This window comes from Mytilus californianus, unplaced genomic scaffold (genome assembly GCF_021869535.1).
Source record: "Mytilus californianus isolate M0D057914Y unplaced genomic scaffold, xbMytCali1.0.p SCAF_3, whole genome shotgun sequence".
NCBI lineage: Eukaryota > Metazoa > Mollusca > Bivalvia > Mytilida > Mytilidae > Mytilus > Mytilus californianus.
This window is the reverse complement of record NW_026262679.1, coordinates 28302023-28318118: the sequence shown is the minus strand read 5'-3', so window position 1 is coordinate 28318118 and position 16096 is coordinate 28302023. Positions and strand designations below refer to the sequence as shown.

The window sequence follows — 16096 nt, the reverse complement described above, 5'->3', positions numbered from 1 at the left end:
CACCAAAGTGTCGAAATTATTTTGTTAAGATTGATATTAGTTTTGGATTTTATCAAAAGTACAAACATTTTAACAAATAAAGGCAACAGTAGTATACCGCTGTTCGAAACTCATAAATCGATAGAGATAAAAACAAATCCGGGTTACAAACTAAAACTGAGGGAAACGCATCAAATATAAGAGGAGAACAACGACACCACAAAAACACAACATTAAAATGTAACACACACAGAAACGGTTTATTGTATTTTATGACTACAAAACGACTCGAAACGATGGTGCGTGATGGGAAGGCTTCAGTTTGCTCTGCAGCCCCCCGAAACACACACACAAACCATTGAAAGTTGACCCCAGTTTAGATTCAAATCGCATTAACAAATTTGATATGTGGAGATGGTGTGTTGTTGGTTATGCATATAAACCCGAAATGGACAGTTGTAAAATTAAGTCAACAAGAAACACTGAAGACATGATTGGCAAAATAAAACTGTAGAAAATACCTGGATTCTTCGATACATTTATATTTGTAGAAAATGTGTTAACAAAAATGATACACAATTGTTTGCTGGTTAAGGGTTTTGATCAGTAGTTTCAAACCCCACATCTGCTTTTATTAATGAGTGTACATATCAGACTTAGTACAAGGTATTTACAGTGATCTGATTATCTTGGTCACAATTAAAAGGTCGTTCTTCAGCAATTTGTTTTAATCAGTCTTTCACATTAAACGTCTGTTTAAAGATATTTTTTTAAATAATCTCATTTTATTTTTAAATCAGAAAAAATAAATTTAGTAATTATGAGTTTATTTACAACCACTGAGTCGATGTCACTGCTGGTGGAGTTTTTATTCCCCGAGGGTATCACCAGCTCAGTAGTCAGCATTTCTGTGTTGACATGAACCATCATTGATATGGTCATAATTGTAAGTCAACCGGTTACAAAACTTTGAATTTTAGAAATACTAAGGCTTTTCTACCTCAGAAATAGATTACTTTAGCTGTATTTGTCAAAACTTTTAGGAATTTTGGGTCCTCAATACTCTTCAACTTCGTACTTTACTTGGCCTTTTAACTTTTTTTTATTTGAGCGTCACTGATGAGTCTTTTGTAGACGAAACGAGCGCCTGGCGTACAAAATTTCAATCCTGGTATCTATGATGAGTTTATTTACCGATATTCTGATCTCATCAATCGATTAAAAAGAAACAAATCAAGATTACAAACAAAAACGGAAAGAATCATGAACTCCAAAAAGAGCGAGACCAGATGCGTTGGCAGGGTAAGCATGCATCATCCTCAATGCGAATCAACAATCAGTCAAAATGTCAAAGTTGGGATAGAATTACAGATCAGACGACTATTCTATCTAAAGATCTAAGACTGCAAAGCCATGGCGCTGGTGAGGATAGACACAGAAACATCGTATCGGCTAAGAATTTGTGATGATGACCGTAAGTCTGTATACTGTCGATTTCAGTTGTTCTTCCTTAAAACTCGTTTGTATCAGTTTTTGTGTAATATGAACATGCTCGAGCGTAACATAATAACTGAGATATGCGCCATACGATGGGACAGAGGGTATGTAACTGACGTGAATTGGAAATTTGAAAAATGGAAAGTTGAAATCATCACGTTTGTCATAGATTCTAGTTTGAAGTCGTCCAAATGTGTCAATATTGAGGAAAAGTTGAAGATATGAAGCAAACCTCCTAGTTGTGGTAGTATCATAGATATCAAGTTCACTAGGATATATAAGATTCAAGCATTCATTAAAATATGGGTTATTTGAGTGACAGTACATCATAAATTTATCTGATAGAAGTGAAATTAGCAGGGATGCAAAATTCTTACCCATTGGAATTCCGACTGTCTGTTGAAATATCAATCAATCAAACTCAACAAACATTTTGTCGATAAAAAGGTCTGCATTGTGGTGATATTATCTTTGGTGTATTTGTTCATGGACTCAGTGTGGTTCTTCACAAGTTAAAATTTGTCATGACCTAAAATTGGTATCTACGATTTCCGGTTTAGCAGTAAAGTGTCAGTTAAATGAAACGATTTAGTCAATTTCTCAATTGAGCATGGGAATAGTAGTGTTTAGCGTAGAGAGGTTAAAGGTTTCGATATTACTTCAAAATTGTAAAGATTGTGATTGAAGATTTTGGTGTAGATTTTAAGACTACTAGTACTAGTATTTAAGAATTCACACAGCTGGATTAAAATACCTCACCACAAAATACCAGAGGGCACTTTTTATTGAGAAGAACGGTGGTATGAACTTTTGAAAGGTGTTTAGTCGACCGTCTTGACGACCTGGCTATATTTCTTTCTTTATAAAGATTTTTGTGAAGTTCATTGTCCTTTTTAAAGTTAATACCGAAGGAGAGAAAGAAAAAATTATGGTTTTCTAAAATCTCCTCCTCCGTGAATTATGTAGGAGAATATATGGGATTCCCAATTTTTTTTGTTTTAATCTAGACATTAAAAAAAAAAGATTTTTGCATTTGACAACAATCTTGTTTGATGCTTTGTCTGCTGTAACAAAAGTATTTTTGTCGCGAAGAAAGGATAACACATCGACCACCTTGGGCTTAAACCCCGTGCGCTCATTGTGCATCGTAGAATTTGAATGCACGTCTGAATGTATGACCAAAAAACTTTGATCCATTCAGACAAAGTATCCAGTTTTGGTTCAACTGGTTCGCGATTTACCCATTTTCTAAAATTCTTGCAAAGTCCTTAACTGCATCCATCAGTAATCTTAATTCTTCTCCTCGGTGATCGGCTGGAGAATTCGATATTTGTGGCCTTTGGCTAAATACCATCTAACAAGAGCAATAGGGAGGTTTGTATTTTACATCTTTGAGGGTAAAGAGATATAAGAAGATGTGGTATGAGTGCCAATGAGACAACTCTCCATCCAAGTCAAAATTTATCAAAGTAAACCATTATAGGTCAAAGTACGGTCTTCAACACGGAGCCTTGGCTCACACCGATCAGAAAGCTATAAAGGGCCCCAAAAATTACTAGTGTAAAACCATTCAAACCGGAAAACCAACGGTCTAATCTATAAAAAAAAAATGAGAAACGAGAAACACTTATGAACCACATCAACAAACGACAACTACTGAACATCAGATTCCTGACTTAGGACAGGTGCAAACAATTGCAGCGGGTTTAAACGTTTTAATGGTACCAAACCTTCACCCTTATCTGAAACAATAGTGTAATATCACAACATAGAAAGACACACTATAAAATATCAATTGAAAGTCTATCATTTACTCTTGTGGTTGAAAATCTTGGATGTAATAAGTTTGATGCAGGTATCTGAAATGACAGCTGTAAATTTTATCTATAAAGTAATCAGGTATTGTTGACTGTACATAGATTTGGTGGAAATATTACTTATAAAATTGATAGCAACCAAACCCTTATTAGCGAATTGTATTAAAAAAACTACGTTTTCCATCATATATTTGTACTTAGCAGAATTAAATCAAAAACGAAAGTGTTTTGGGCCTCTTGAAATAGAGTATTATGTGATAATGGTATGGGAAACAGTTTAATATAGTTATCCCAACGCTTTTTATAACAATCCATCCATAGACACGGTGTGAACTGCAGGGAATGTATATTTTCGATGACAGTGACTCATATTTCGCCGACCAGTGGTGTTAAATAATTCTAAATTGTAGATATCACTACGCCTAGGTCTATACAAACTACGTACACAATTTTTATAAGCAGTGCATTGATATCAAATAACATTAGATGCTATACACCACCACGGAAAATATAGAACAATCAAAATCATACCAAGTTAATCTTTCCTTTAAGCTGAGGATTTTCAATTTTAATGTTGAAACTTAGAAGAATATATATAAAATACTCAAGTTTTTAGATATTTTGCATATAAGATTTCTCGTCACGTTTACATGTATGTATAATGTAAAATGTTATTCCGGTGCAATACATTGCGATTGAAGGTTACTTTTTAATATATTATTGCAAATTTTACATGTTTTGGGGTAAAACTATGAATCGAAGGCCTCCATAAAAAAAAATTATTTTGCATCGGACACAATTATATACATACCTCTGAATCCGAAATAATTCACGATTCGGTTGGACAAAAATAGAACAGTTGCTAATCTTCTTTTTATTATTTTCAACGATAGAATATATAAGTTGTGTTAAAAAATACCAGAAGCGAAAACGGCCTTGATATCAATTTTTGCCGTGTCATAAAATAAAATGCGAGAAACATTTATTTACATCAATATTAATATTTTTTAACAACAGGAAGAGGAAATCAAAAGTTCCTTTATTTATGAATCATTCAAAAAATATAATGTTTTACTACGCAGATCTCTCCAGATCGTCGATTGTGGAGGTTTCACTTTGAAGTGTCAAAATGACATCCGTTTTAATCATTGCGGCACCTCTTGTTTTAATTGCTATCGGAAAAGTAAATTCTGCAAGTATTTCAAACAACTGTAAGTACCCTTACCACAGTAAGATGCGTCGTTTACCATTTTGTTTTGATATATAAATTTTGGCGTTTGCACATTGCATATTATCATGGAATAACCAGTTATCTCTTTATGGAATTCTGAAACTATTTTTATTAATAGATCACAAGGCTTTTTTCACTTCTTTTTGTGCATACTAATTTGTTAAATAAAAATATAAAAAAGATGACAAACTTAATGTATGTCGTTTTGTATTTGTGTGCTATGTATATCCGCGCATTTGTATTAACATGATTAACAAGAGTCTTGTCTGATGCGATTATTATACTTTATTTTATACGGTAATGAACTCTTTAAATGCGGCCAATGTCCTTTAAAGCCCGACAGATCTATAATCTACTGTTGCCTTAATTTATGTATAGTTATTTTTTTTTTAAGATAAAATTTAGTTGAACGAAATATTGATCTCGTGATGGTGTATATTGAATGGAATTCAACACCTCTGTGAATTAACGATATCATAGAAAGAACAAGAAAATACATAAATATTAAGCAAATAAATTCTATTTTATTTTATTATAGATGGATCTAATATCAGACTTCCTATAGACTGCGGCGACATTGATATCAAGAGAGGAAGTGGTGTGTACAAAATATATCAGCAAGGATATGCCATCAATGTCTTCTGTGATATGGAAACAGAAAATGTGGACGGAGGATGGACAGTACGTTTGCATGATACCTTGAAACATTCAATGTTTTATAGGAACATATAAAAAAATCGAATGATGCATTTATATTTATAAATTATACGAAAAAATACAAAAACTCTATGAAAGGATTAGCCGAATTAATTCTTTATTGCTTTGTAGTTGAAGGAATTTGGGTTTTTTTTTGCATTGGGTACTATTTTTTTCTTTATGGTATTGGTTAATAGGGTTGTAAAGTCAGCTGACAATCAACGTCAAATGATAGTAATTGCTCACAAATACTACCCAAAACAAACAAATATTGGCCAAAATCTTAGTTTATCAATTAGTGTTGTTACCTTGACCTTTGACTCAGTGACTTCAAGGATAAAAGGGGTCTTCCCCCAAAGGAAAATTATCCACCAAAATTGTCCGGAGAGAGTAAGTGTAAGTTTATTCAAAGGCATTGTTACCTCAACCTTAGGCATTGCTTAACTTATAGGCGTCGCTTTCTGTTCAAGAGACATTTTCAAGATAAATTTGGTGAAGGTTAGACATATGTTTCGAAAGATATCATTGGAAAACGAAATTTAGCATAAGGCATTATCAAACTATGTTTGGAAATGTTTGGATCTATGGTTTAGAATGTATCCGAAATAAAGTGGACATCCGTTTACTTGCTGCTGTAACTTTGATATTTGAGAAAATGACACCAAATTCAATAGCTATGGACCTTTTATTCTTCAAAGCGTACTATTCACCAAAGATTGGTATAAATTTGATAAATGGATCTAAATAAACTTTATGGAAGCAAAATTTTCCCCAAAAACATTCAGTCTATCTATTAGCGATGTGAACTTTAACTTTGACCTGCAGACCACAAAATCATTAGTGAGCTTATTCTTTATAAGGAGCATTTTCAAGGTTTGGTGTATGTTGGACTTACGATTCAAAAGATATCGTCCAGAAACCAAACCCCAATTTCACTCTATCCGTTGCTTTTCAAAAATGAGACACAGAAACAAATTGGCATTCTTTCTAACATTACATTTAAGGTTTAATCCATACGATACGCGTAAGAAAATATATTCCACTTACAACGGAATTATATCATATCACCAGCACAGTAGTAAGTACTTATGTGTGACATTTTACATGAGTTATCATTGATATGATCATAATTATAAATCAACAAAACTTAATTATGTTTAAAATACTAAGGATTTACTACCCAAGGAATATATTACCTTAGCTGTATTTGGCAAAACCTTTTTGGAATATTGGGTCCTCAATGCTCTTTAACTTCGTACTTTATTTGGCCTTCTTAACTTTGTTTTATTCAAGCGTCACTGATGAGTCTTTTGTAGACGATACGCGCGTCTGGCGTACACAATTTTAATCCTGGTATTTATGAGTTTATTCACTGTTTTCAGAAACTTTTAATTTCAAGCGTACCTGATAATGGATGTTTATGAAACATGTGTTGGGCACACTAAAATTGGTATATTTGCATTTAAATATATAACGTTTCTCTGCCGAGATCTTGCTCAAGATGAAAGGGGGTTAAGGTAATACAAATTGTATTGTTTAAAAAGCGCCTGTTAACTTTAAGGAAATTTCATCAGTTTTATTAGATAGATCAACAGTTGAAACATGCTAAAAAAATAAACAAGGTGATACGCTTGTAATCCGAGATGTTACATAGAAACAATGTGTATCAGGGAAACTAGCTGACTAAAGACGTATACCAAGTTTCACTCTTACATTGTTGGTTTATGGACGACGATGTTTGCCAAGATATACTATTGGTATCACTTTATAAATGACCAAAGAATAATTGAGTCTGTTGTAAAGGTTACATCTTTAACTCCTTTTCAGTATAACTAAATCTTTAAGATAATATGAATATGTGTTTACAGTTTCATATCTGAACAATGAGAGCCAGGCTCCGTGTTGAAGGTCATACTTTGACCTATAATGGTTTAATTTTACAAATTGTGACTTGGATGGAGAGTTGTCTCATTGGCACTCTAACTACATCTTCTTATATATCTTATAACTGCCCTAGCATAAAGATTACTTTTTAAATTCCCACGATCGCTACTCTCGACCTTTCAACACTGACATGTGTTTTCTATCATTCCCCACTCCTATATAGATGTTACCAACTTTACTCTAAAGTGCACTGGCCACAAAGGTTGCATTTTGCATTTATATTTGGACAATAATTTATATATACATATGTATGATACATACTATATTCTTTTATTTAGGTCTTTCAGCGAAGAATTAATGGTGATGTAAACTTTTACAGAGGATGGACTGAATATAAAGCAGGATTTGGGACTCTAGAGAAAGAACATTGGCTTGGTAAATAACCTAAATTGAATGGAAACTGCTTCCCCTTCCAGAGCACCTTAGTTTACCTCCAAATTTTCTTGTTTTCAGAAGAAAGGCTTTCAGAAAATAAGATTACTAGCCAAAAGTAAAATAACAAAAATACCGAACTCCACGGAAAAATCAAAACAGAAAGTCCCTTATCAAATGGCAAATTCAAATGCTCAAACATATCAAACGAATGGAAAACAGCTGTCATATTCCTGACTTGGTACAGGCATTTACTTATGTAGAAAAGGTGGAATAAACCTGGTTTTATAGCTTGATAATCATCTTAAGCTTCCTCGATGGCATAATTTGACTGAGACGTCATGAAAAAGAAATCATCAGCTATATTTGTATGAATTTTTGGCAAAATAGGCTTCTTTTTTTTTAGCTCACTCGGCCCAAAGCCAAAGAGCCAAGTTAGCTTTTCTCATCAATTGGTGTCCGTCGTCCGTCTGTCGTGGTTAACTATACAAAAATCGTCGCCGAAACTACTTAGCAACAATCATTATTAGGATATCTAGTTTAAAAATGTGCCCGATGACCCTGCTTGCCAACCAAGGTGGTCGACATGGCTAAAAATGGAACATTGGGGGTAAAATGCAAAATTTGTCTATTATTTTGAAAACTGATTTAGATGGAGAAACTTGACAGTGGCAGAAATGTTCAAAATGATAATATCTACCTATTGTCTAAATACATCAAAACTGTCAGACGAATTCTTATAGGAGTTATAATATTGCCCTCGAGAATGAAGAATTTTACCTTTGTTTTTCCATTTTTGACTACGTATCATCTTTAAAATTATCACAAAGAGAAACTTTTAAAAGCAAACATGATCAACAAGACAAGATCTACAAATAAGTTAACATAGTTGAAATCGTCAGACAACCCTTTATTGGAGTTATTGCCCTTACATGGCGATTTTATCAATTTTTTGCATTTTTGCCAAATATCTGTAAGATAGACAGAAACGTAAATAGGCAAAAATGATCAGCAACTATCATTGTTGAAATCGTCCGACGACCCCATGTTTGAGTTATTTCCCTTTAATGACGTTTTTACCATTTCTTTGCGTTTTTGCCTAATATCTGAAAAACTATAATTGATAGATAGAAACTTTTATATGCAAAAATGATCAGCAAGACAAGATGTACAAATAAGTCTTCTGACCGAAATCGCCAGTTCACTCCTTATTGGAGTTATTGCTCTTTATTGACGATTTTTACCCATGTTCCGTGTTCTGCCTCTATCTTGAGAACTATTATAGAGAGATAGCTGCTTCAAATAGCAAAAAATGATCAGCAAGAGTAGATCTACAGAAAATTTAATATGGCCGAAATCGTCAGTCGACCACGTATTGGATGTTTGATGACGATTTTTACCAATTGTTTACGTTTAAGCCTATTTTCTTGAAAATTATACAAAAATAGACAATTTAAAAGCGAAAATGATCAGCAAGACACGATCTAAGAATAAGTCATTTTTTGCCGAAATCACTAGTAGACTCTTTATAGGAGTGATTGCCCTTACATGACAATTGTTTTGACTTTTTTTAGTGTTTTGGGCAAAAACTAAAGAAGATAGAGAAAATATATAAACAGAAACATGATCAGCAATACAAGATCAACATAAAAGAGATTTTTGTCATGAATTCTATTCTAGCCCGCAATGTTGGAGAGTGTTCATTGTTGAAGATGCACGTATACCTAGGAGAGCGACACAGGTTCTTTAGAGCCTCTTGTTAAGAACACTTTGGCATAAGTACCAGATTACAGCACACAAAACGCCAGATATAATAGTTTTGTAACTGAATAGATAAAAACACTCACTGTTTAATATCTTCAAGGTAGGTATAGTGTCCGGCTTGGATCGTGGTTATTCGAGTGATTTGATCGGGTTTTTTTTAGTGTGACCACTTTTTTTCGAGTGAATATGATCAAAAATGTAAACAGACTTCCTTTCTGGTAAAAAGTGAAAAAAATATGCTAGAACCTTATATACAAGATCATAGAAGGTAAATTAGTATTTTTGATAGAAAAATATTATCAACCCTAAATTACTTTGTTCTAAAAACGTTTACTGTGGATTCATTCATTTTCGTGGGTACCAATTTTCGTGGATTGAGGAAAACTTGCATTTTCGTGGATATTTGATTTCGTGGTTTTCCATAAGTCTGCATACAATCATACAGCCAATTTGCAATTCGGTGAACATTTAAATCCGTGGTTTTCCTGTACCTACGAATTACATGAAAATTGGTATCCAACGAATAATGATGAATTCCCGGGAATAAAATTGAAAAAAAAAAATTTTATGACCGACTCTCACTACACATTTTTTCAACACCGACGTTGCTGTGCATTTTTCAAATATTATCTATTTATTTTTTTTTTATTTGTGGAAAATTTGAAAAATTTATTCTTTGGGGAATATTGGAGAATATTTTTTTTCTTCACTTGGTTTTTTTTTTTTTTTTTTAATCTGAAATTATTTTTTTTATTATTATTATTTCCAAAATTTTAATTTTCATAATTTTGGCAACCATTTTATTTTTCGGAAATTTTGGCATATTTTTTATCCCCTTGTGAACTAGGGTGGGGGTGTTATTTACACCCGGTTAATTAACTAATCAGATTGCAAGATTCTTGTTTAATAAGAAATAATGTTTTATCGTTCTAGAAAAGGAAATCAAGAACAATGTTTAATTGCTCCTACTGTGAAGAGGAGTCTGATCAAGGGTATGCTATGCCTGGCCACACAGTGATAAAAAAAATTGATAATGTATATTTGTGAGGTGAACGCATATCATATACACATTTATTCTTTTTTTCAATATTATTTCAAAAGGATCGTATTGAAGCTTGCAGATTATTTATTTCGTTGTTTATTGAATACATTGGACAAGTCCCCGAGTTTATCATCAGCTCAGTAGTCAGTACTTCGGTAGTGACATGATTTATAACAAACCTTTCTAAAATTATTTACCTCCAAGGGGGACAGGGAAAGAGAAATATGGTCACTTAAGTCCTCTTCCTAACGACTCCTGCCAAAGTGAGACGTCCGTTTGGCTGTGTGAGATGTTCAAGAACGCAGCCACGTCCGGTCACAATGCAGCGTGTAGAGAGAGTGCTACGCTCATTGAACGTTGAGAATCCTTGCAACAGCTCTTTGAAGGGTCCGTAGGTTCTGTTACAGGACCTTCTTATTGGATCTATTGTTAATTTGTTCTCGTCCTGAACACGCACGACACATTTGCCACTGGATGTTAAGCAACCAACAATGAATCATTTAGAATTGTCCATTTATAAATCTAAAAATTATAAAGAGGCTAAGGTTTCAACTCCATATAGCATAACATTGTAAAGTGTTGTTTTCATTTTTATTAGATATTCCATTCAATTCAAATGTTATTGTAATTTATTAATTTTGAGGGTGGAGGTGGCTCCTCTTTAAGTACAATATTTGGGTTTATATTGAATTTTTCTGATTGTTTACTCCTTTTCCTAGTTTTCTTGCTCCTATGCTTTTTCGTCATTGTAATACATATCAATCATAAAATATTATTGACTGTAAAAACAAAGGTAGCATGCAATGAAATTAAATAAAATTTGATTCTGAATAAAAACTGAGACAGTTTGAAATTTTTTTTATTTTAGCGCCAATTTGGCTCAAACCGTACCTTTTCCCTTTGTCAATTTCAACATATAAATGACATCACTTTGAAATCGTCGGTCACCTCATTTTATGAGTTTTGGCCCCTAAATGATGATTTTTCCCAAATTTTGCATTTTGACCAGAAATATAGTAGATAAAGAAAAACTGTAAACAGCAAAAATGATAAACAGTTCAAGATCTACAAATTTGCAAGATGGCAGAAATTATCAAATGCCTCCTTACAGGAGTTATTGCCCTTTAATGATAATGTTTATCCATTTTTTTTTATTATGACAACACTGTGATAGATAAAGAGAAATTGAAAAAACAGCAACAATTATGAACAATACAAGATCTACAAATGTGTCAATCAATGACTAAATTGTCAGTTCACTCCTTTTAGGAGTTATTGCAACTAAATGACGATGTATACCCTTGGGAAAAAAGCTATAGAAGATAAAGAAAAACTGTAAAAAGCAAAAATAATCAGTAATACAAGATCAACAAAAAAGAGTCAAGAATTATATTTCAGTCTTTAATGTTGGAGAGTGACAATTGTTGAAAATGCACATCGATCTAGGTGATCGACACTTTAGAGCTCTATTTTTAACATAAATCAGGCAGTTGATATTTTCGTTTGAATTGTTTGACATTTTGTCATGTCTAGGAATGTTATATCTTACTATACGGTTTGAGATTTGCTCATTATTGAATGCCGTATGGTGAGCTATAGTTGCTTACATCTACCTCATTTGGTCTTTGGTGGATAGTTGTCTCATTGGCAATCATATCTCATCTTTTTTATTCTTACCATAAAATAAAACATCTGAAGTAGTCATATATTGTATAAATAATAGTTTTCTAAATAAAAAATTCACTAATATGATCATAATTCAAATGACAAAAATCTGTTGTTCTGTGGTTATTCATACATGGTGTTTAATTACTTTGGATTTGGATTTACGCAAAGAAATCAAACTGTATGTTTTGTTGCCCCCCCCCCCCTTTCCACCCCCCACCCCCAAAAAAAAAATAAAATGTAAAAATCATTGTCAATTATTTTTGCTAAATACAAAGCAAGTTACAGACAGTTTCGTCGGAAAATTCAAGAAAAGATTTTAGAAATGTCCACAAGTGCTTAGACACACAGTTCATAGTAATTTCTAATCGATCTCTGATATATTGAACTCGTATAGCTTATTTAGATCATCGAGATATTAGAACGTATCAACTTCGCCCAGAATCATACTAAGCCTGGGATCTTTGATGAGTTTTTCTAAAGCCATGCATGTTTATATTCTATGTTTTACATAGGAAACGACAAACTCCATAAACTGACTGCCCAGGATGAATATGAACTTTTGATAACGATGCAGGACTTTGGAAATCAAAAGCGTTATGCTAGATATTCAAACTTCAAAGTTGGTAATGAAGCGACTAAGTTCAATATGACATATTCCAAATTTACTGGAGATGTTGGTGAGTAATCTAATTATTTGTTTGTGTCAAAATTAGGGGAAGTTGAACCTATTTTGACTGTTTTGTTTGGGCCTTTTGGTTTTTATGCTCTTAAATGTTATGGTTTATTATACTCCAAACGTTTTGTATTGAGCCAACCTGATGACGGTTATTCAAGAAGCACGTACTGTTCGCAGGGCAATCGGTTTTGTGTTATTTCACTTTCCGTTCGACATAAAGCTTTTATCACGTTATCAGTTTCTCCAGTATTTCAAATTGTGATAAGTATTTATAAAAAATAGGATGCATTACACAGTTACCAAACAGCACCCCAAACAACACCCATGCTCATGTGTAGTTTACCATATTTGAGAGATTCAAGTAACAAGATCTTGAAAAAGAAATTTCATGATGTTATTAAGTTATTGCCTTAGTATTTTAGTTACGTTCATGCTGCTAAATGTTAGTGTGATTTCCAATGAGACAACTCTTCACAAGAGACCAAATGACACAGAAATAAACAACTGTAGGTCACCGCACGGTCTTCAACAATGGGCAAGGCCATACCGCATAGTCAGCTTTAAATGGCTCCGAAATGACAAATGTAAAACAATTCAAACGAGAAAACTAACGACCTAATCTATGTACAAAATAATGAACGAAAAACAAACATGTTACACAGCAACAAACGACAACCACTGAATTACAGGCTCCTGACTTGGGACAGGCACATACAGAATGTGGCGGGGTTAAACATGTTAGCGGGCGCCAAACCCTCCCCTATCCTGGGACAGTGGTGTAATAGTACAACATAAGAACAAACTATAAAAATCAGTTGAAGAAGGCTTAACTCATCAGATGGACCCAAATAGAAATACGTCTAACAAAACACAGAGTGGACGTGGCAGGGTACTTATAAATCCCAACAACAAAAAAGAAACTAAGTACAGATCCTCTGTTTTTAACTGTCTTCTCCCTCCCCTTAGTTCTCTTTTTTTGTTTTCATTTCGGTCACAATCACGTTTATTCAGTAGTGGCACCGTTAATGTTAGTACTACCCCTGGGTCGATACCTCTGCTGGTGGACTGTTAGTCTGAGGTATCATCAGCCCAGCAGCACGAAAATACAAATATTTTTGGATTGAAATTTCTGTGAATTCATTTTAAATTCAGGAATATTTCTCCCTCACGCAAAGCTCTGAATCCTTGTCTGTATTTGACTAGACTTTACGTCCTTTTTGGTTACGAAAGGATCATCAATTGTGGGAATGTGCATCTGGTGCAGTAAAATTGGTACCGTTAATGTTATAAGCGAACATGATTTTTTTTTCTCGCGCCTGAACGTTTCTTTAATGTACTTACCGCCTAAATCGTCCATATTGAGAAAAGAAATCAATATTGCGAAAAAATATTCATATATCGTAAACTGTTTTGCTTAGCATTGTACCATAAAGAATATAGAAACATCCTATGGATGAAGATCAATATTTTCCTTATCCTATCTAGATGAAGCAGAAACATGGATGGTAGTACGTAAACAAATCATGTGCATACAAACTTCTTGCTTTTATTTTTAAAGGTGACTCCTTAAAGCATCAAAACGGACATGGCTTCACTACAAAAGATCAAGATAATGACTCTAATTCAGGAAACTGTGCTGTAAGTTATAAAGGTGCCTGGTGGTACGGAACCTGTCACGATTCCAACTTAAATGGACAATACCTAGGAGGTGAACACTCTTCTGATGCTGATGGTGTAAACTGGAACCATTGGAAAGGCTATCATTACTCTCTTAAAGCAACATCTATGATGCTACGTAGAATGGAATGAAACTGGTGATTAAATTCAAATGAGCTGAACTAAACATATATTTAAATAAATTATGACTGAAGAAGAAGTAAACTTTATAAGTGATTTCTGATATATTCGGGGTCTTAATTTTCTATCTGCTAGCAATATTGTTATTTCTGACTTTCGACCTAAAATACTGGCGCAAATACTTGATATTATGATAGCTAAAGAGGACTTTTTAGCTTCGAAACACATACTTGATGATTTATACAGCAACAGAAATTCCATAGGCAGTAACAATATAATGTTAAGAGAAAGTAAATTTCCTGAGAACCTTTTTGCGACATTTAAGTGCGTTTTATAATTTGTACTTCTATCAGTTTGATATTTGATTTGCGTTATCTAAAATAGTATAATAGTTTCATGTTTGTGTTTCCGACATTGATATCCAATTCAACATTGCTTGCAAAATTTCATCATTATCTGTGAGATTGATTATTTTTGTTCCTTTATATTAATATAAAAAAAAAATACGTCAAGCTTTCACAAGAAAATTAAACATCATAGTATATAGTTTTTACTGACAAAAGACAACTTTCTTTATTTCGAATGAGAGAATCAAGATGTAAAACACAAAGCATACAAAGTTTGGAGTAGAGCTTATCATTTTTGGAATCAAGGTTATGATTTTGACTGGGGGATATTTCATCCCAATAGGGTACATCCTAGATTTGATTTTGTTTATGTAGGATATATTTTTATCAATGCTATTTCCTTGCCTCTTGGTTCGTTGCCCAGCTTTGGCGATGCTGTTTGTCCTTTTTGGTTTGTGAGCTCTTCATTTTTTAAATAAGGTTTGGCTTTTCAAATATTTTAACCTGGAGCATCACTGAAGAGACATTTATTGTCGAAATGTGCATCTAGTGCAGAAAAATTGTTAACGTTAATGTTATTATTTTGTAGATCTTTTTCCGTTTTTTTTCTCTATATACCAACAAAAATAAAATAAACTTTAATTAATTAAATAATTAGCTAGCCATTTAATATTAAGTGTTTGCCGCAGGTCATGGTTCACGAGGTATAACAACCTTAAGACTCAATATTTTTCAAATATTATGATATTAAGACTAAATTTTCTGACAAATATACATAAAAAATAATGCTTGATATATTGATTAAGAATATTATTCAATAGAATTCCCCTTTTCTTGTACCAATAGATCCTTATAAGAGAAAACTGCTTCTTAAGCTTCCTAAACAAATAACTATTGTCTCCTTTTGCATTTATATACGATCATTTAACGGCAACGTTTTGATAACAGGAGTTTGTATTTAAAAAGGATTGAACTTTAATTGAAGAGACCAAGTGATCACATATCCCTGACTTTTAACATGCATTGGAAAGGAAAATGCGGGTAGACTTCATAACATTTTATTTCATTGAAAATACTTAAATTACATCACACAACAGCATTCCGCGATGTTATAAAGTTTATTTTCTTAATCTTTGACTTTTTACTATGAGTTTCTGTATTTTTTGTTCTTTAATCAAAACTATGGGCCATCAATTTGAAAGTGTAAAAGTCAACCTTTATTTGCTCCGTAATGGTAAGTAGTTCCTGTTCCACTGGTGGCACCCG

The 16096-nt window shown here is 33.1% G+C and overlaps 1 protein-coding gene across 1 annotated transcript; it reads left to right on the top strand.

Annotated features, from left to right (window-relative positions):
- The first annotated feature begins 4348 nt into the window (after positions 1-4348).
- LOC127734299 (ficolin-2-like) lies at positions 4349-15022 on the top strand. The gene is made up of 5 exons (XM_052244125.1): positions 4349-4504; positions 5063-5205; positions 7443-7539; positions 12523-12687; positions 14245-15022. The coding sequence occupies exons 1-5, from the start codon at positions 4423-4425 to the stop codon at positions 14493-14495; spliced, it is 738 nt and encodes a 245-aa protein (XP_052100085.1). The 5' UTR covers positions 4349-4422; the 3' UTR covers positions 14496-15022.
- Positions 15023-16096: the final 1074 nt, after the last annotated feature.